The 20230-nt window shown below is 33.4% G+C and overlaps 1 protein-coding gene across 1 annotated transcript in view; it reads left to right on the plus strand.

Annotated features, from left to right (window-relative positions):
* Positions 1-20230, plus strand: part of DYNC2H1 (dynein, cytoplasmic 2, heavy chain 1) — a 376294-nt gene that overhangs the window by 37621 nt on the left and 318443 nt on the right. Inside the window, exons 22-34 of the mRNA XM_011984411.1 lie at positions 586-791; positions 1714-1869; positions 1958-2072; positions 2924-3094; positions 3986-4368; positions 6053-6185; positions 6284-6401; positions 8313-8425; positions 10377-10496; positions 13240-13390; positions 16123-16328; positions 17468-17650; positions 18243-18425. Coding sequence (XP_011839801.1) covers positions 586-791; positions 1714-1869; positions 1958-2072; positions 2924-3094; positions 3986-4368; positions 6053-6185; positions 6284-6401; positions 8313-8425; positions 10377-10496; positions 13240-13390; positions 16123-16328; positions 17468-17650; positions 18243-18425 — 2238 coding nt within the window. The remainder of the gene's footprint in view (positions 1-585; positions 792-1713; positions 1870-1957; positions 2073-2923; positions 3095-3985; positions 4369-6052; positions 6186-6283; positions 6402-8312; positions 8426-10376; positions 10497-13239; positions 13391-16122; positions 16329-17467; positions 17651-18242; positions 18426-20230) is intronic.

A 20230-nucleotide genomic window follows, 5' to 3' on the forward strand; every position in this document is an offset into this window, starting at 1 on the left:
TCCGAGTCCCAGGTTTTGTCAATTTTATTTGTCTATTATCTCCAGCGTATTGTCTAGGATGGGTTATTACCACATTCAGTTGATACCTACTAGGGTCAGGAGAGAGGGAAAGAGAAAAGGGCACCATCTGTCTTTTAAGGACACAACCTGCAAGTTGCACATACCTACTGCACTCATATTTTATTGACCAGAAGTTAGCCTTAGGGCCCAGTCCTTAGCTGCATGGGAGACTGGGCAATGCCTTCCTTAATTTAGCAGCTATATACTCGGGTAGAACAATCAGCAGTCATTAAACAAACATTTTTAAATTATCTTACCTTTGTCGTTAGTTGTACTAGGTGTGGTTAATCACATGAATGATTTTTAAATGATGTTATTTGAATGTTATCTCTTGTTATTATAAATTTATGGTCTAATTTATATCTTTGAATTATTTTGTTGAACTTGGAATTAATAATTAAAATACCATCCTTTGAAAAGTTGACATTGGTCATTGATACTTTTTCACTTTTAAATAGAAAATAATGTGAACCCAAAATGAGATTTTACTCTGCATTAAATTATTTAAACTTTATTGGCTTATAGATTGAAGTGATGAAAGGAAATGTGAAATCACGTCTTCAGATCTATTATCAAGAACTGGAAAAATTTAAAGCTCGTTGGGACCAGCTAAAGCCTGGTGATGATATTATTGAAACTGGCCAACATAATACTCTTGATAGAAGTGCAAAGTTAATAAAAGAGAAAAAAATTGAGTTTGACGAGCTTGAAGTCACAAGAAAAAAGCTGGTGTATGTTTTTTCTTTAAAATTGATACTGCTCATTTTGGAAAAACAATTTATATATCAAGCTAGTAATTTTCTTGTGTCTGTTATCTTGATACCTTTCCTCATAAACTTCATCAGTTTTTAAAATACAAATAATAAGCATTCATGTACTGTTGTCTTAGGAGTCATAGTTGTGTTACATAAGGATATTAAGAGAAAACAAATTTCAAGAAAGGCCTAGAAGATAAATTTACCTAGAAGTTATATCAGGGGGTTGGAATTGTCACTTTCTTTGAACTTATCCTATTTAAAAATGAAATATATGTAATTTTCAGAAAAATTACTTTTAGTGCCTCTGAGAGAAAAATAAATCTAGCATAATAAGTAATAAAAGTCTTCAAAGAAAAAAATGAGTTGTTGGCTTATAATAATATAAAGTATTAAATTTGAGCACTGCTTTAGGTTCTATTTAAGTAGATGCTTTCATAAGTGAGTGAAGTGAGTCAGTTTTGTTACCATAATTACTAAATGGCATTATACTGACTAGATGAAGGATATCTTATACTCTAGAAGCTTGCCCTTTAAACTGAGAAGAGTATTCTTTTCCCAAATTAATCTGTAGATTTATACAATCTTGAATATTTACATATATAAAATATGTATTATGTACATATAAATCTCTCTATATTACCAACTCAATTTTGACTTCTTTGGATAAAATGTATATTAATGAATTTATAGAGTTCATATGTGAGTAGGTAAAGTATAATTCTCAGATAGGTAGTTTCTTCATGTACTTTACTGTAGTTTCTTATTGTATGTCTATTAAACATACACATGTGGGTATGTACACACATACAAGGATTGGAATTAATAACTTAATAATACTTAACAGTATCAATATTTCTGTTTTTAAAATTTAATATTCCAATATTTGTTTCTATAGTGATGATTGCCATCATTTTAGACTAGAAGAGCCTAATTTCTCCCTGGCAAGTAGCATCTCTAAAGATATTGAGAGCTGTGCACAAATTTGGGCCTTTTATGAAGAGTTTCAACAAGGATTTCAGGAAATGGCCAATGAAGACTGGATCACTTTTCGGTTTGATTCAAAAACAATATTTAGACTAATAATTTGGTTGTTTTATTTTTGGATGTAAACTTTGCAATGTGTTTTTGGTATTTTATAGGACTAAGACATACTTGTTTGAGGAATTTTTGATGAACTGGCATGACAGGTTAAGGAAGGTTGAAGAACATTCAGTGATGACAGTGAAATTACAATCAGAGGTTGACAAATATAAAGTAAGATTTTTTACTTATTTTGCTAGTTAAAAACAATGGAGCTTTTGTCTTTTTCTTATGTAGTGACTGAACTATATAATTTTAGTTTATATGTTTTTCAATTAAATTATTCCATTTCATGAAGAAAATAGGAAATACAGAGTAAACCACAAAAATTATTGATATTTCGAGCGGGTGCGGTGGCTCATGCCTGTAATCCCAGCACTTTGGGAGGCTGAGGAGGGCGGATCCTGAGGTCAGGAGATCGAGACCATCCTGTGAATGGTGAAACCCCGTCTCTACTAAAAATACAAACAATTAGCCGGGTGTGGTGGTGGGCACCTGTAGTCCCAGCTACTTGGGAGGCTGAGGCAGGAGAATGGCATGAACCCGGGAGGCGGAGCTTGCAGTGAGCCAAGATGGCACCACTGCACTCCAGCCTGGGCGACAGACCAAGACTCCATCTCAAAAAGAAAAAAAAAGAAAGAAATTATTGATATTTCTACTACCAATGAGAAAGAAGTTATAATAAATTTATGTTAAAGTTAAAAAACAGAGTGTTTATACATTCCAGTCCATCATGGGTCCTATCCTATAATAATTAAAAAATAGAGATAGTCTATGTCATGTTTTAAAATATATTAAACTACAAAGGGTAATTCGTGTGTATCCATAGCAACATTTAATCAAAAGCTTTATACAATTCTGTTTAAGAATATGATTTTAAGATTATTAAACAAGAAGATGGAGTAATTAAAATTTTGGTAACTAATAAGCATAAAAGTAAATACTAATTTGCATTTTGCTAATATATGTATATATGTATACGTATGACTTTTTCTTTTTTCTTTTTTCTTTTTTTTTTTTAACAGATCGTAATTCCTATCTTGAAATATGTGAGAGGGGAGCATCTTTCTCCAGATCACTGGCTTGACCTTTTTCGTCTCCTTGGACTTCCTAGGGGGACTAGTCTAGAGAAACTACTGTTTGGTGATTTGCTCAGAGTAGCTGATACAATTGTAGCCAAAGCTGCGGACCTTAAAGTATGACTCACTTTTATAAATATCCCATAAGTCTGGCCTTTTTAAATATACAATATTGCTTCATATTTTGCTTAAATACAAAAAAGCTAGTCCTTTAAGGGAATCAGCTTTAATCAAAAAGTAAACAAACACAAATCATTTTACATAAAAGAAATTAAAAAATTATGTGATATGTTACACATAGAAGCTAGAGGATACACAAATCTAGAGAGCTAAACCAAGAATCAGTTTGCTAATCAGATTTAGAAAAGGTCTCAGGTAAAAGTAAAAGTTGCCACAATTCTATTACAAGTGACAGACTTTTAGTGTTTCGTTCTGGCCATTCAAAAATGTAAGGACTCTTGATGTCAAATTGTTTTATTTCCTATCCAAAAAATAAACCTTTGTGTTTGTTAATAACCCTGGAATATTTTTAAATAATCTTGAGAAGTTATGAAGCATGACTCTTGCAGAAGATAACTCTAGTTGATTGTTAATCATTTTAGATGTATCAGAATCTGCAATAAGATTACAGTATAATTCCTGAATTTCTTTTGTTCCAAATATGGGCCTTTTAGTCTGTAAGACTTTAAATAAGCCAAACTAGTTTTTTCTTTTGTGATGGATGCTTTAATTTTTTACTTTTCTTTTAGAGAAGTAAAAAGCATAAGGCAGAACTTTGTATGTATTTTGACCATGTGAACCAGGATACTTAGTATCTTACATGATTTGATAAAATAGCCAGTAATTTTCTTGGGTTGCATGTAAAATAGAGCCACTTAACTTTTTTTTTTCTTTTGCCTTATGCTGAAAAGCCAGATAAAATATATTTTTCATAAAATACTTTTCTGTTATTTACTTATGTGATAATTAATGTTGAACTAATAAACATGGATATTTTGTGTTAAATAGGATTTAAATAGTCGGGCACAAGGTGAAGTTACAATCAGAGAAGCTTTACGTGAACTTGATCTTTGGGGAGTTGGAGCAGTGTTTACATTAATTGATTATGAAGACAGCCAAAGTCGAACTATGAAGCTGATTAAAGACTGGAAAGATATAGTAAATCAGGTTGGAGATAATAGATGCCTTCTTCAATCCTTGAAGGATTCTCCTTATTATAAAGGATTTGAAGATAAAGTATCAATTTGGGAAAGAAAACTTGCAGAGTTAGATGAATACCTGCAGAATTTAAATCATATTCAGAGAAAGTGGGTGTATTTGGAACCCATTTTCGGTCGTGGAGCATTGCCAAAAGAACAGACACGCTTCAACAGAGTTGATGAAGATTTTAGGTCAGTACAATGATGTAAGACATAAACACATATGGTGGTTTTTTTTTTTTAATTAATTCATATCGTGAAGTGCTTAATAAAGGCAAATTACTTTTACATTATTGGTATCCTCTGTGTATTCAAACTCGTTCTCTAGAGGATCCTTTTGAGAAGCTTTCTCTAGTGGATCCTCTCATTCAAGCATTTACTTCTTGAACCATTGTGGTGTGGTCTCTGTTATTACTACTCTACTTAATAATACATAGTTCCTAAAATCACCAATTACTTTCCTGTTTTAAATTCAAAGGGCATTTTTCATTTTTCATTTTACTTTATCTCTCATTAGGATTTACTAGAGTTGAGCATTTCTTCTTTCTTAGAAAGTCTCTTCCATTGGCTTTTGTGATATTGTCCTCTCTTGGTTTTCTGACTGTCTCTCTAGTTCTACACATAGTTCCTAGTCCTTAGCTGTCTCCGAACCTTTAGATGTTGTCATTCTCCAGTCTTCAGCCTTTGATTTTGTTCTCACTGTATTCTCAGGTAATCTTAACCACTGCCAGCATCAGTTCTCTTTTATGTGCTTAGGTCTCCTCAACTTACATGTACAGCCCATATTTCTCCTCTGAGCCCCAAATCTAGCAAACATGCTCAAACAGTAGGCTAAAACTGAATTCATGAGCTTAATTTACCAGTTCCTTTCCAACAAATCTTTTTTCTTTTTGATTCCTATTTCAATAAATGGCCCAACCTAATTGTTGAAAGCAGAGACATGATGTATGACTTTGATATCTCCCTCTTTCTCCACTTTTACATACATTAAGTTGCCAAATTTTGTTGATTCTAACCTACTTAGTGTATCTGGAACCAAACACCAGTACAGAAGTATATCTGTACTTCTATTCTAATATTCTGTGTCTCTCACTTGGATTACGCACATTAACCTTCTGACTTGCTCTTATATAAGTTTTTCACACAACAGCCGGAGTAATTGTTTAAAAATGCAGGTTCAGCACTTCCTTTTATTCCTGTAAATAAAACTTTAAAATAGTTTCCCATCGTGCTAGGGATAAAGCATGATCTGCTCCTTGTTCATTTCTGTATACTTTTCTTGTGCTGCTCTCCATTTTGCTTTAGTGACTCTGGCTTTTAGTTTCTCGGACATACCTATCTTTTTCCCAGAATCTTTGCCAGAAACTTCTTCTACTCACTCACTTTTTCTTTTTATTCTTCATCCACATATCAATTTAAATTACTTCCTTAAAGAAGTCCTAGGTTATGGGTTGCCCTATTAGCCATTTTAGTGGCTAAAATACCTAAAAAGTATTTTAACTTTTTACTTTATTTATTTAACTTTTTACTTTATCTACCTTATTTTAACAATACTTTACTTTTCCTTTTTAACATTTATCACAATTTTATTTAAATATTTCTAGAAATTATTCGATGTCTTTTGCCGTCACTAGAAGCTCTCTATTAGTTAGGGCTTAAAATTAGCTTAGCAAATGAAATATATAAGATAATTTATAATATGGGAAGTTAAAAATGGTAGTGTGATATTAATTTTTAACATTCCTAGAGGTATACTACTGTTATAATAGTGTTACCTTTAGTTTGTTTTAAGCAGGTTAAAAAAAGTCTTAATCTCCTTTTTTTACCCCCCAAATTGTTAAAATAGATGTGAAGATACTTTTTTTTTCTTTTGTAGATCAATAATGACTGATATCAAGAAAGACAATAGAGTCACAACATTAACTACTCATGCTGGAATCAGAAATTCTCTACTAACAATACTTGATCAGCTTCAAAGATGTCAGAAATCATTAAATGAATTTTTGGAGGCATGTTTTTTAAGAAAAATATATCATAAATTGTAAAGTACTTGATATCTTAATTATTTGAAAAACAAAAGCTATTTTTTTGTTTCTATTTTTATTAGGAAAAACGCTCAGCATTCCCAAGATTTTATTTTATTGGTGATGATGACTTATTAGAAATACTGGGCCAGTCTACTAACCCATCAGTGATTCAGTCTCACCTTAAGAAACTTTTTGCTGGTAGGAGTCAACATTTATTTAACAGATATTTATTGAGTTTCAACTGTCTGGCAGGCCTAATGTTATGCTCTTAAGTAGACTACTGAATACAGTAGTCAGTTCATAGATCCAAATACAGTTCCTATACCCAAAGAACGTACAGTTTAATAGGGGAGACAAGGTTGTAAGTTGACAAATATAATACAGTGTGACAATTCCGGTGATTAACATAAGTATGTGGTGCTATAGCTCCATCTGTGAGGGCCTTTAGCTCAGTTTTAGGGCATCATGAATAAGTGACATCTAGGGTGATATCTGAAGAATGTATAGGCCTTAGTTAGAAAAAGGTAGGCAGGCAGTGGGAATAGGCTGTTCTAAGGCCTGGAGTGAAGGAGAATATGCCCCTTCCTTATTGAGTTTAAGGTCTCCTGAATGACATCCAGGTGGAGATACTCCATAGGCAGTTATTGTCAGTGAAGAGACCTAGGTGAGAATGTAGGCGTCATCCATATAGAAATAATAGTTAAGCTATGGGAACAGGTGAGATTACATGGGGGAAAAGTGTAATGTCAAATGCTTTGATGTTGTAGAGTCACTTTAATGGGATACTTATTAGTGGCAAATGGAATAGGCTTATTACCAAAATAATGACTATTATTTTCTTAAAATACTTAATTTGCTTGGAAAGAGCAAGCAAATGAATGCTTCTATAGAGCAAACAGCTCTATAAAAAAGAGCTCTATTTTTCAAATTAAATTTATGAAGTAAAATAATTTTCATCATTTTAACTAATAATCAAGGATCAGCAAAATATAACCCATGGACCAAATCTGGATCACTACTTGCTGTTTTTTAAATAAAGTTTTGTTGAAACATAATCCTGCACAGTAATTTATGTATTGTTGTCTATAGCTGCTTTCATGCTATGAATGCAGTGTTGAGTAGTTGACACTGACCATATGGTTCATTAGACTTAAAATATTTACTCTCTGGTCCTGTACAGAAATATTTATCAATTCCTGTGTATCTGAAGCTTTAGGATGCTTATATTTGTAAATATGATTTGGGCAGTGGGAGGTAGTAGAAAACAAACACTTGCAATCAGAAGCCTTTCATTCAACCAATCTCTCTACTGTTTATTAATTGGTCATCAAATTACCTCTCTGAAATTTAGTTTTCTTCTTTATATTACAGATAATAATATAGTTTTTTTGTGAAGATCGAAATTACATAGTATGTTCAAGTTTTTTATATACTATAAAGTGATACGCAAATTTGGGGGAGGGGGAAGTCTTATTTGCCGTCAACACATTTACCTGTTCATGGGCATCTGGGTTATTTCCAGTTTTTGGCTATTATGAATAAAGCTGTTAAACAGTCATACAAGTCTTTTTGTAGACATACATTTTTATTTGTATCGGATAAACACCTAGTTTTGGAACTGCTGCGTCATATAGTAAGTATATGTTTAACTTTTTCAGAAACTGCCAAATCATTTTCCAGAGAGGTTGTAACATTTTTCACTCCCCCAAGAATGTGAGTTAGGACAGTTCTTACTGATTGGTACGTACTAGTTGAGTAGGTTGCCTAAATTTTTTTTTCTGGAAAATGGTAGGAATGAATAAACAAACATATATAGAAATATCTAAATAAACATTCACAAATTTGACCAGCGAATCATGCCATGTATAGTTAGATATTGATAAGAAATATTTCAGATGAGTGATAAGAATATTGATCCAGAAAGTGATTTTTTTTTTCCCTCAATAGGACATTTAAACACTAGGAGCACTATATATTATGTGGTATACATTATAATTCAATTATTACATATGTTTTAGGGTATATATTAACACTATTTGACACACATATTGTATCTAATAATTATGTCTTTAATCCTTTTGCATTTCAATTGTTGCTTTTATATTTCAGGTATTAACAGTGTTTGCTTTGATGAGGAATCAAAACATATAACTGCAATGAAATCTTTAGAGGGAGAAGTTGTACCTTTTAAAAATAAAGTTCTTCTATCAAATAATGTAGAGGTAAGCCATTCTTTTTCAAATATGAAAACAAAAAGAATTAACTATGAACTTTGTTTCTAAAATAATTTAGTCAATTTAGAGGGTAAAGTTGGTTAATTTAGGTATTTTAGGGAACTCAGCTCATAACTTAAAAAATGATTTGTTTTGTTAGTTTCAGAGTGTTTTGATATTAAAAAGAATATGGATTTTTTAGTCTTTGGAAGGCAGCATGTAATTTTGAAAAGAACCTTGGCCTTGGAGTAAAAAAACTTAGATATTAATCTTAGCTCCATAACTTAATAGCTATGTGACTTAGAGTGTTGGTTTTCTAATCAGTAAAATGGTAATCTGAATACAGTTGGAGTATCTCTCATCCAAAGTATTTGGGACCAGAAGTATTTCAGATTTCAGATTTTGTTGGATTTTGGAATATTTGCATTATGCCAGTTCAGCATCCCTAATGTGAAAATCCAGAATGCTCCAATAAGCGTTTTCTTTGAGCATCATGTCAAACTCAAAAAGTTTTAGATTTTGGAGGATTTTGAATTTTGGATTTTTGGATTAGGGATGTTCAACCTGTAACTGTTACAAAGATTTTCAATTAAAAATTAAATGAGATAATTGGCTTCAAGTACACTATTTAGTGCTTGGAACATGGCACTCAATAAATTTTAGATGTCTTTACTCTTTAAAATATGAATTTGTATAAGATAATTTGGGTGAACAAGTAAGCAAACAACTATCGATTAACTGGTCCTGCAGGACTGGAAGTAAACTGATCAAAGACCTATTATAGGCATATAGCTAAAACTAACTAGCAATAGATTGCATCACATGGAATTGTAATTTTTCAGTTTCAAATTATCTTCCAACTGGAAGCCAGGGCCCATGCCTTGTCACGTGCATGTCCATACAGCCTAGCAAAATGTTTATTCCTGGTTAGGCTTCAACATTTTATTGGATATTGAGTACATAAATCAGTTGATTGAAAACCTGGGAGATTTGCTAATCATATTTGGTTAAGAGTTTTGTTGTTTTTCCTTTTGTAGTTTTGTTGGATGTATACAGAGAGACAGAGCTTAAATTTTAGCAACTGGGCTAGAGCAGGTATACCAGCAAAGGAAAAGTTGAAACTCTGGAAGCTTTATGATTGTTAGCAGAGAAGGTGTCTCTGTTGCCATGCACTGAGAGGTGGATTCTCACTCTTTAGCTTCAGTGAATTTTGATGCTATTTGCAGTACTGAAAAATGCTCTACAGATTAAAAAAAAAAAACTGGAACTCAGTAATTTACACAATGATGAAAGGCTAAGATTGCAGCTTTTGCCTTTTTATTACAAATGACATATTTTTAAGGTTAAGAAGTGATTCATATTCATTGTTTCTATCAATGATCATTGTCAGTTTAACTTTTTATTATTTTATATATAATCAAGTGAGTGGAAAAATACATTGTTTTCACTTTGAAACAAAATTAGTTTTGTTGGATGAAGCAATCTCAGCCCCCAAATAATACATTTAATCCTGATGAAGCAATCCCTTCCTATGATTACAACTTTATGAATATAAGATCACCAGGATAGCATGAGCCAGGGAACTTAGCCAGCCATTTTGACTCTGATTTATTGGCCAAACTATCTGGTTTGATTCGTCATAATGATGAAGCTAATGGGTCAATTTTTAAATGCTCATATTATATTGGCTTGTATAGATATAGTCATGGTAGTTTTAGCCACAAGTTGATGAGTTTTCACACTCATTGTTATCCTAAGAGGTGAAAAAAATTGTTTTCTTCAAATTATTTAAACTGTTTATTAAGAAAATAAAGAATTATATTCCTATAACACATTTTAGGAGTGTCATGATCAATAGGAAAGTATAATACCCTGTCCTGAAATAAAAATACAGACTTAGTCAGTAGATTCTATATTTATTTTATGTCTTGTTGATATTATTTTCCGATTTCTTTTTCAGACATGGTTGAATGATTTGGCCTTGGAAATGAAGAAAACTTTGGAACAGTTGTTGAAGGAATGTGTTACTACTGGGCGAAGTTCTCAAGGTGCAGTTGACCCATCTCTGTTCCCTTCACAGGTAAGAGGGCTTATATGTAGAAGGAACATAGGCATGGTATGTGGGAAGATCCCTGACCTAGGAGCCAGGAGGCTCAGATAAATCGCATCTGTTTTCTCCCTTTATCTAACAGTTAACGGACAAATTGCTTAACTTTTGAGTCTCTGTTCCTTCAGCTGTAAAGTGTGGGGGATGAATTGAGATCCAAGCAACCTAGGCCAGTGGTGAGTAGGATGGGGAGAAGGGAACCAGGCATCTAATAGCTTCCTGGTTCCAAATGATTAGTCCATCATGATGGAGAGGCACAGGATCTATAACACTGCTGTACCCTACCCGTCCACCCCTCCCATGGGATCATCTAAGCATTGGAGCTGGCAGGAACTTAGCAGGTATTAGTGTACATCTGAAACAGTCATAACACTAAACTAATATTGACAGTGAGAGTGAGGTCATATGATGAGTTACAGAGATTGCTGCAACTCAGGGTTAATAGACGTTCATCCCTGAACACTGGGTACTAGATATTTAGCTTACAAAATTTGTATCAGTCTATATCAAAATGTGGCACTAAGACTTGTGTTAAACATCCTGCATTGTTTAATAGTTGGGCCAGACTAATGTTACAGGTGTAGGTCATCAGGAACTTTAGTTCTTAGGGACTGTGGATGGTAGACATTGGGATGTTTCATGATGTCTCAGAAAAATCTACCCAGCAGCTCTCAAAGTTATTTGCTTTTCAAATAAAAAAAAATGTGGTGGCTGTTGGAACAGGTTTTTACGTTGATTTTCTTACTATATGGAAGCTTGGAACAGTTTACATTCTGAACCATTTTCTCATACATGCCATTTGTATCTTTTAGCATTTTAAGGCAAACTGAAAAGTTTCAAAAAAGGCTCAAGTTCCTAAAGAAAAATACAAGTAATCATCACTGAATAATCAAAGCCATTGTAGAACCAGAGTAGACTGCTTTATTACCACTAAAAATATTCCCTAGTACTCTGTCAACTTCCAGATAGGATTTATAAATCAACTTAGAATAAAAGACACAGTATAAAAAAGTCTACAAAAGCAATATTGTGTAATATTTGGGTTAGGGAAATGACAATTGTGTCAGGAGATATAGTGGGAGATAATAGGCTAAAGAAAATTGTTGGATTTCAGCCTGCAACTTACCTCCAGGCCCTTGAGCAGTCAAGTAAAGGTGTGAACTACTAAACATGTAAATAGTTCATTACTAAAATAAAGAACTCTAGTTTATTAGCAGTTAATGCTAGGAAATAATGATCTCAAGAGTTTTACATAAGGGGATTGAGTCACATAATTGGTTATTAGGTACTGATAATTCAGTTACTTTTTTTTGTATGGACCTGAAATAATGGTAGAGAGGGCGCTTTCTGGTCTGCGAAGGAGGCAGTGTGGTAAAGTGGAAAGAATCTGACTTTGGTTTAAATACTAATCTTTGCCAGTTATCCTGAGTAGAACATTTTGACACTTACTTTACTTACATGACTTTCACGTACCCACATTATCAAGTCATTTTGAAGGTTGTTTCATAATGTTTGCAGAGCACCCCTAGTTGTCATTACATTTTAGGTAAATAATAATATTAGTTCCTATCCAGCTGTCTTAACAGTAATGTGATTTTATAACCCAAGACTGTAAACTATAACTTTCGTTAGCCATTCACAGAAATTATGTAGCCGACTGTAAAAAATTAAGTTTATTGATATGCATTCATAATATAGAAATTCAGTAGTATTGCCTAGGATTAGGCTTGGAGGTGGCAAAAGAACATTTTCACATAAAAATCAAAGAGCAAAGTCTTTTTCTCAAAAGCAGGTTTGGTTCTCCGTAAATGCCTCATCATATACCTGATTAAAGGAGCTGATGAGTTTCATACCACAAAGTTTGTTTGGGCGACGACTTTGCTTAGAAATGAGTTACTAATTGGCTTTGTCTTCCATAAAAGAACCATAATGTAATATTTATAGAATGATTTAAGTTGGAGTAAGACAGCAGCTTAGTCTGCTCTGATATGGAGTGCAGGGGTGCGATCTTGGCTCACTGCAACCTCCGCCTTTCAGGCTCAAGCAATTCTTGTGCTTCAGCCTCCCAAGTAGCTGGGAGTACAGGCATGCGCCACTATACCTGGGTAATGTTTGTATTTTTTAGTAGAGACGGGGTTTCTCCATGTTAACCAGGCTGGTCTCGAACTCCTGGCCTTAAGTGATCCGCCCACCTCGGCCTTCCAAAGTGCTGGGATTAGAGGCATGAGCCAATGCGCTCAGCCAAGGCAGATCTTAATTTAGGAGAATATTGGAATTTTGCTATTGTAGCCTTCGGTAGTATATTAAGAAATTATTTTGAAATGGTAAAGATTGCCCTTTTACTAATTAGAATGCATCATACTTTGATATCTTTGTAGTTTACTGGTTGAAAAGCAGCCATTTCTGAAGAGAGGGGAAGAAAATACAAAGGCTTTGAGGTTGCAATAAACATAGTGAGTTATAGGACCAGAAAAAAATAGGCTGGTGGTAGAGTATAGTATGAAATGAGTTCTGTGAAGTAGGCTTGGCTGCATCATACAATGCTTTTTCTACTACTGTTATTACTCTATTAATATTTAAGGTTCCAATATGACATTAAGATGGAGATATCCAATATACAATTGGCAATTTGAAAAAAAGATGTCTTTCTTTAAATTTATAAAACATTTCTAAGTAAATTCACCTTTTAAAAATATGTTTTTTCTTTATTCAATAGATTTTATGCTTGGCGGAGCAGATTAAATTCACTGAAGATGTAGAAAATGCCATTAAAGATCATAGTCTTCATCAGATTGAAACACAACTGGTGAATAAGTTAGAACAATACACTAACATTGATACAAGTTCTGAGGATCCAGGGAATACTGGTATGGAAAAAACATTCCCTTTTCTGCCTGGTTTTGGGTTATTTTTTGGTATTCTATCCTAATTTACCTATTGTGTTTTCGACTATATATCTGTGTTGGTGATTACTCGAGGAATTACAACATATATACTTAAATTTTTATAACGTACTTTGAATCAGTAATTTACTAACTTAAATAGAATATAGAAACCTTACTACCCTATAGGCTTTTTTATTCTCTCCTTTTAATATTGTAGTTGTCTTACTATTTTACATCTGCATACGCTGAAAATTCCATGAAATTATGTTATAAATTTTGCTTTTAACCATCAAAGATATTTGAGAAAACTTAGGAGGAGGACAGCAATCTTTTATATATACCTAGATGTTTACCATTTGTGTTGCCCTTCCTTTATTCCTGATGTTCCAGGTTTCCTTCTAGTGTCATTTTCCTTCTGTCTAAATAACTTCTTTTAGTGTTTCTTTTGGAAAAGGTGTGCTGCCTGTGAATTCACATAGATTTCCTTTACCCAAGAATGTCTTATTTTACCTTTATTTCTGAAGAATTTTTCAGTGGCTATCCTGGGTTAACGATTCTTTTCTCTCAGCTTTTGAAGTGTTCTACTTCCATCTGAGCTATATGTTTTCTGATGAGGAATCCACAGTCATTTGAGTTGTTATTCTTCTATAAGTAATACATTACTCTTTTTTTTTTGGCAGCATTCAGGACTTTATCATATTCTTTAGTTTTTAGTAGTTTGATTGTGATATAGACACATCTTTGCATTTATTCTATTTGGGGTTGTCTCAGTTTCAATCTGTACATTTGTTTTTCACCAAAATCTGGGAAGTTTTTAGCTCTTATTTCTTCAAATACTCTTTCTGTATTATAGTCTTTCTCCTATACTTCTGAGTTTCTCATGACATGAATGTTAGACTTTTTGACATGGGCTTAGATCTCTGAGGTGCTGCCTTTTTTTTTTTTTTTTTAATTTTTTCTCTTTATTAGCCTGCACAATTTCTACTGCTCTGTCTTCAAGTTCACTGCCTCTTTCCTTTATTATTTCCATTTCAATATTGAGTCCATTCAGTGATTTTCAAAGAATTAAGAATTTAGTATTTTTCAGCTTAAAAATTTCTATTTATTTATATTTTTTATTTCTTTGCTGAGATATTCTGTCTTTCCACTTGTTTTAAAAGTCTTCATCTTTTACTTCTTTTACTTCTTAGAGCACTTTTATAATAGGGCTTTAAAAGGCTTTAAAGTATTTTTTTTTTTTGGAGGGCGGGGACAGGTTCTTGCTCTGTTATCCAGGCTGGAGTGCAGTGGTGAAACTGTGGCTCACTGCAGCCTTGACCTCCTGAGCTCAAGCAGTTTTCCCACCTCAGCCTCCTGTGTAGCTGGGATTACAGACACGTGCCACCATGCCTGGCTGACTTTTTTATTTTTTGTAGAGACATGGTTTTGCCATGTTGCCCGGGCTGGTTTCAAACTACTGGGCTCAAGCAGTCCTCCCGCCTCGGCCTCCCAGAGTGTTGGGATTACAGGCTTGAGCCTCTTTGCCTGGCAATAATAGTACTTTAAAGTCTTTTGCAGATAACCTCAACGTGTATGTCATCTAGATACGGGTACCTATTATTGTCTTTTCTTATGTGAATTGAGATTTTCTTGGTTCTTTGCATGTTGAATAATTTTGGATGATATCATGGACATTTTGAATATTATGTTATGAGGGTTTGGGTTTTGTTTAAATCCTCTGGAGAATATTGATATTTTTGTTTTAGCAACTCATCCTGTTGGGTTCAGACTGCAAGTTGTAGCCGGCTTTCTGTGGGTTATGGTTCTGTTGTCAGTCTGTTTTCAAATCTTTGCAGTGCTATTTCAGTCTGTCCCTCATGTGTTCCCTAGTAGCCAATTCTAGTCTTTGGTTTCTGATTAGAATGAGATCTATTCATGCACCACCCCTTGGCAATGAGTCCAGGAGTTCCTAAAGAAGTTTATGGGGTTATTTTTTCAATCTCCTTCTTCTCCTTGATCTTCCTGGCATTTTATGGTTCCCTCAGCCTTCTGGTTTGTTTCTCTGGCCAGAAAGCTGGGGTTCATGTACTTTATTTTCTTGCACACTTTTGTGCAATTTGGGTTTGCCTACTCTCTTGGGATCACAGCTCCTCTGGAGTTTTAGGGACTTCTGGGTCCCAGCTGCCAGTGGGATAGCTAGCAGAAGACCCCTTTCCTTCTAAAGCTTGAGCTAGAGGTGGTCTTCTAGAGCTCTCTCTACACCAATTTGGGTTTCTGGCTGCATTGGGTATGGTCCTAGGGTTCCCAGAACGGGGGAAAAAGACAATGGTAAATCCACCACTGGTTTGGTGTCACTTCTAATTCTGGTCTTCCTCAATTTGCCTGCTACTCTTTTCAGAGTTCTAAATAGCAGTTCAATGTATGTTGTCCAACAGGTTTTTATGCCTGCATTCAGAGGGAGAAGCGGGGTGAAATGTGCTTACTCCTTTGAATAAACTGAAACTCTTTTTTCTTGGAATTTTGATATCTTAATTTTTATACTCAAAATTCTTATTTCTTACTAACTAGTGGATTTGACTTTTTTAGCTTATGTGATTTGTATTACTATACCATTCATATGCATCATGAAATTACCATTTAAATTCATTGAGAACTCACCTGTACACATAATCATAAATTATAGAAATCACAGGCTAACATTTTCTCCAACTGTCAATATTTTTATTTGTGCCTAGAATCGGGCATCCTGGAGCTTAAACTTAAAGCCCTAATTCTTGACATTATCCATAATATTGATGTGGTAAAGCAGTTAAACCAAATTCAAGTTCATACAACTGAGGACTGGGCCTGGAAAAAACAACTTAGATTCTATATGAAAAGTGATCATACATGTTGTGTTCAAATGGTGGATTCTGAATTTCAGTATACTTATGAATATCAGGTATGAGTTGTGGCAGTGTTTTATATTGCCAATTAGAAATTATTTACTTTAAAGGAAATTTGTTATTGGTAGAAATACTTTTTTATGTAAGTAGTAATTTTTCCATAATATTTTTAGTATTATTGTCTTGTTTAATCAGAATTAGAAAGGTGTCACATAAGAGTGAAACTTCATTCTAGATACAAAAAAGTTAACATGTTGCTAGTATTGTACTGAATTCTCAAAAATGTACCTTTACTTGGAGTTGCATTTATATACAATTTGAAATATATCTTCGTCCAAGGTGAACTGAATATAGACAACCTCAGTCGAAGCAATTTGGTTTGTGTCTCCTTATACAAGGCAAAAATTAGTGTAATTTTAACTATGCTAAAATGTTTGCTAAATATTTTTTAGTTTGTACAATGAAAAAATTTTCAGACAAATAACCTAGTTAATGTAACATGTTCTCAAAAATTCCAGCTGTTGCCTCTGTCTTTTTCTATCATAATGAATGGATCATCAAAATATATTTACAATATTGTTAATAAACCTATGTTAGGAGAGCTGCCAATTGACTTTTTCAAAAGGGAAATGTATTTGAGACCCAAATCTATCTACCTAAATCGAGGAAAAACACACCGTAAATTGTAGCTGGAATGGGAGTCTGTTTTCCCTACAGTTTAGTAGAAACTTTGAGAATTATTTGATAAATTAAAATGATTAGTTTCATAAGAATTTTTCAAATTAATTACACTTGGTGATCTCCAAAATAGTTCTGATTTGTGGATATCACAAGAGTCAAGGAAATAGTTTATATAAATTTTAAAATATGAAATGGGATGATTACTGTATAATAATTTTGGATTTGTTTTCCTTAGAAGTGTATTTTGTGCCATTAACAAGAACTTGAGAAACAATTTTGAAACCTAACAATGTACTGAGTATAGTATGAAATACTTTCTTGAAAAATAAGTTTAATTTCAGTTTGTGTTTAGAAAGCTTCTTCCACTAGAAAAAATTTTGGATATTTTTCTATGGTAAAAACTTTAACCTGTTTGTGGTACTTTTATCTTTTTAACTAGGATCTCATGCTGCAAAAATATTTGTAAATGTTGAATAGAACATGAATACTCTGACTTTGTGTTGCTCTTATATAGGGTAATGCTTCCAAACTGGTTTATACTCCATTGACAGACAAGTGCTACTTAACACTCACTCAAGCTATGAAGATGGGACTTGGAGGAAATCCTTATGGACCAGCTGGAACTGGGAAAACGGAGTCAGTAAAGGCTTTAGGTGGACTTCTTGGAAGACAAGTTTTAGTCTTTAATTGTGATGAGGTAAAATAAATAATTATCAAAACATGTAACAATGGGTTAATCATATTTAGATTAGTTTCTATTAGTATACGAAATACTCTACTTAAAAATCAGTACATTTAAATTACTTGAAGACAGAATTTGTTTAAACTGAAATGTAAAATGGACAGAGGTTGTACATAGTGTAGTCCAAAACTTTTCTAAGAACTATGGCAAACAAATAATTTTAAATACAGAATGAATATTTATATTACATTGTAGACAGATGTTTTAGTAAAGAGAATAATACAAAAGGAAAAATCTATTCATTTCAGATGGCAGTTTTAAAAACATTTTGTATATAATTTGTATTTTGACTTAAAGAGTAACTAACACAAAATCTTGTATTTGTTCTGTAAACTTTTTAGAACACTTTCACATGCATTATTTTGTTTATCCCTTGAAATCAACCTGGGTTTTGAAAGAGTAGCTACTTAATCCCTATTTTAAAATGAGCAAAAGAAGCATGGATGGGTGAAATTGTTACCTTATCAATAAGTGACATTAAATATTAAGTAGTTAGGGAGATTTTAATTATTTTTAAATGAATATCATTTTTATTGTTGTTTTTAAGGGCATCGATGTGAAGTCAATGGGACGAATATTTGTTGGTTTGGTGAAGTGCGGGGCCTGGGGTTGTTTTGATGAATTTAATAGGCTGGAAGAATCTGTACTGTCAGCCGTTTCTATGCAAATCCAGACAATTCAAGATGCTTTGAAGAATCATAGAACTGTATGTGAACTGCTTGGCAAGGAGGTATAGCATATGTTGGGAATTTAAAGAATTAAAATATTTTATAAGACTTGATATTACTCATACTCAAGCAATATTCTCTTTTTATTTCTCCTGACACCCATGTTTCTAATCTGTAACCTGTGTGATAAGCTTTTTTAGCTATAAAATGTTTCTGACGTTTCTTACCCTTTTTTGGTCCTACTTTCATTATTCTTTCTTTTTTTTTTTTTTTTGAGACAGAGTTTTGCTCTTGTCGCCCAGGCTGGAATGCAATGGTGTGATCTTGACTCACTGCAACCTCCGCCTCCCAGGTTCAAGCAATTCTCCTGCCTCAGCCTCCTAAATAGCTGGGATTATAGGTGCCCGCCACCACACCCAGTTAATTTTTGTGTTTTTAGTAGAGATGGGGTTTGATCATGTTGGCTAGACTGGTATTGAACTCCTGACCTCAGGTGATCCACCCGCCTCTGTCTCCCAAAATGCTGGAATTATAGGCGTGACCCTGTGCCCAGCCCATTATTCATTTTTAAACTTTCCATTTTGGATAATTCAGTTATAGTAATATTTATATTGTTGTATTATATATTATGCTATTATCTGTGCTGACATTGCTCACAGTGCCTTAATGTATTGTCTCATTTAATAATTACCACAACCCTTTGAAGTAGGTGCTATTAGTTTTTTCCCTGCTTTGTGGATGAAGAAACTAAGACTTCGTAAGTAAGAGTAAGAAGTGGAGCTAGGAATTGAACCCAGGTCTGTCTAATTCTGAGCACAAGTTTTTTGTTTAATTTTCAAGCATAGGAGCAGAATGAAGCACATGTTTTTCATCATTATTCTATATGAATGTTAAAACAACAAACACTTAGCTATTTTGTTCCTCACTTCTCCCCATAGGAGATATACATTAATGTCACTAGAATATAAATTCATTTGTACAGAAAATGTACACTTTTTTATATAATGTGGATTGCTGAATACAGAAAGTTGTAAGAGCTAAGAAATTATCATGTTGTATAAAATAACATCTTCACAGTACGAATTTTTCTAGGTAGCTCAAGAAAGTAAGACCAGTTCTAAATTAACATGTTATTTATGTGATGTTTAAACTCTTCACAAAGAAAAAGAGGAGAACCTATTCAGTGAGAATTACCTGCCATGAAGATTTAGTTTCTTCTACATTCACTTTTTTTTCTTCTCTTAGAAAGAGTTACCTTTTCTCCCAACCAATACTAATCTTTTCACCTGTGCTTTGGAATACTCTTCCCCGGGACCTTATTATCCCTCGTGCTATCGCTTCAATCTTCCCTCCTTTACCAGTTCTTCATCAGGTTTTAAACATAATCACATCTTTTTCATCTTAATAATAACTAAAACATAAACAAACCTTCCCTGATTCATACTTCCTCTTTCTCTTTTCTTTCCTTTATAGCTAGATTTCTTGGTTTTTCTACTCTAGATGCTTCTACTTACTAATTGCCCATTCGTTGTTTACACATTCTAATTTAGCTTCTATTCTTAGGGTTTTGCTGAAAATCCTCCTACTAAGTGCTATTATCACATTCAGTTCTTCCCTGCCATAATATTTATTACGTTATGATTGCCTCTCTGTAATACCAGATAGACTCTGAGCTCCAGAGTGGCTTAAACCATTATTTAGTTCAGTTGTCTCTGTGTACTTAACAAAGTATTTAGTACTAAGAGGGCTTTTAGTAAACATATATTTAATGTATAAATAGATAATTAAATTAGTATCTCTTAAACATTCAACCTCAAAAAACTGATTATAAATAAGCTCTGCAAAGCAGTGTGGGTCCTAAGGAATT

The sequence above is a fragment of the Mandrillus leucophaeus genome, unplaced genomic scaffold (assembly GCF_000951045.1).
Source record: "Mandrillus leucophaeus isolate KB7577 unplaced genomic scaffold, Mleu.le_1.0 Scaffold267, whole genome shotgun sequence".
In the NCBI taxonomy this organism is placed as follows: domain Eukaryota; kingdom Metazoa; phylum Chordata; class Mammalia; order Primates; family Cercopithecidae; genus Mandrillus; species Mandrillus leucophaeus.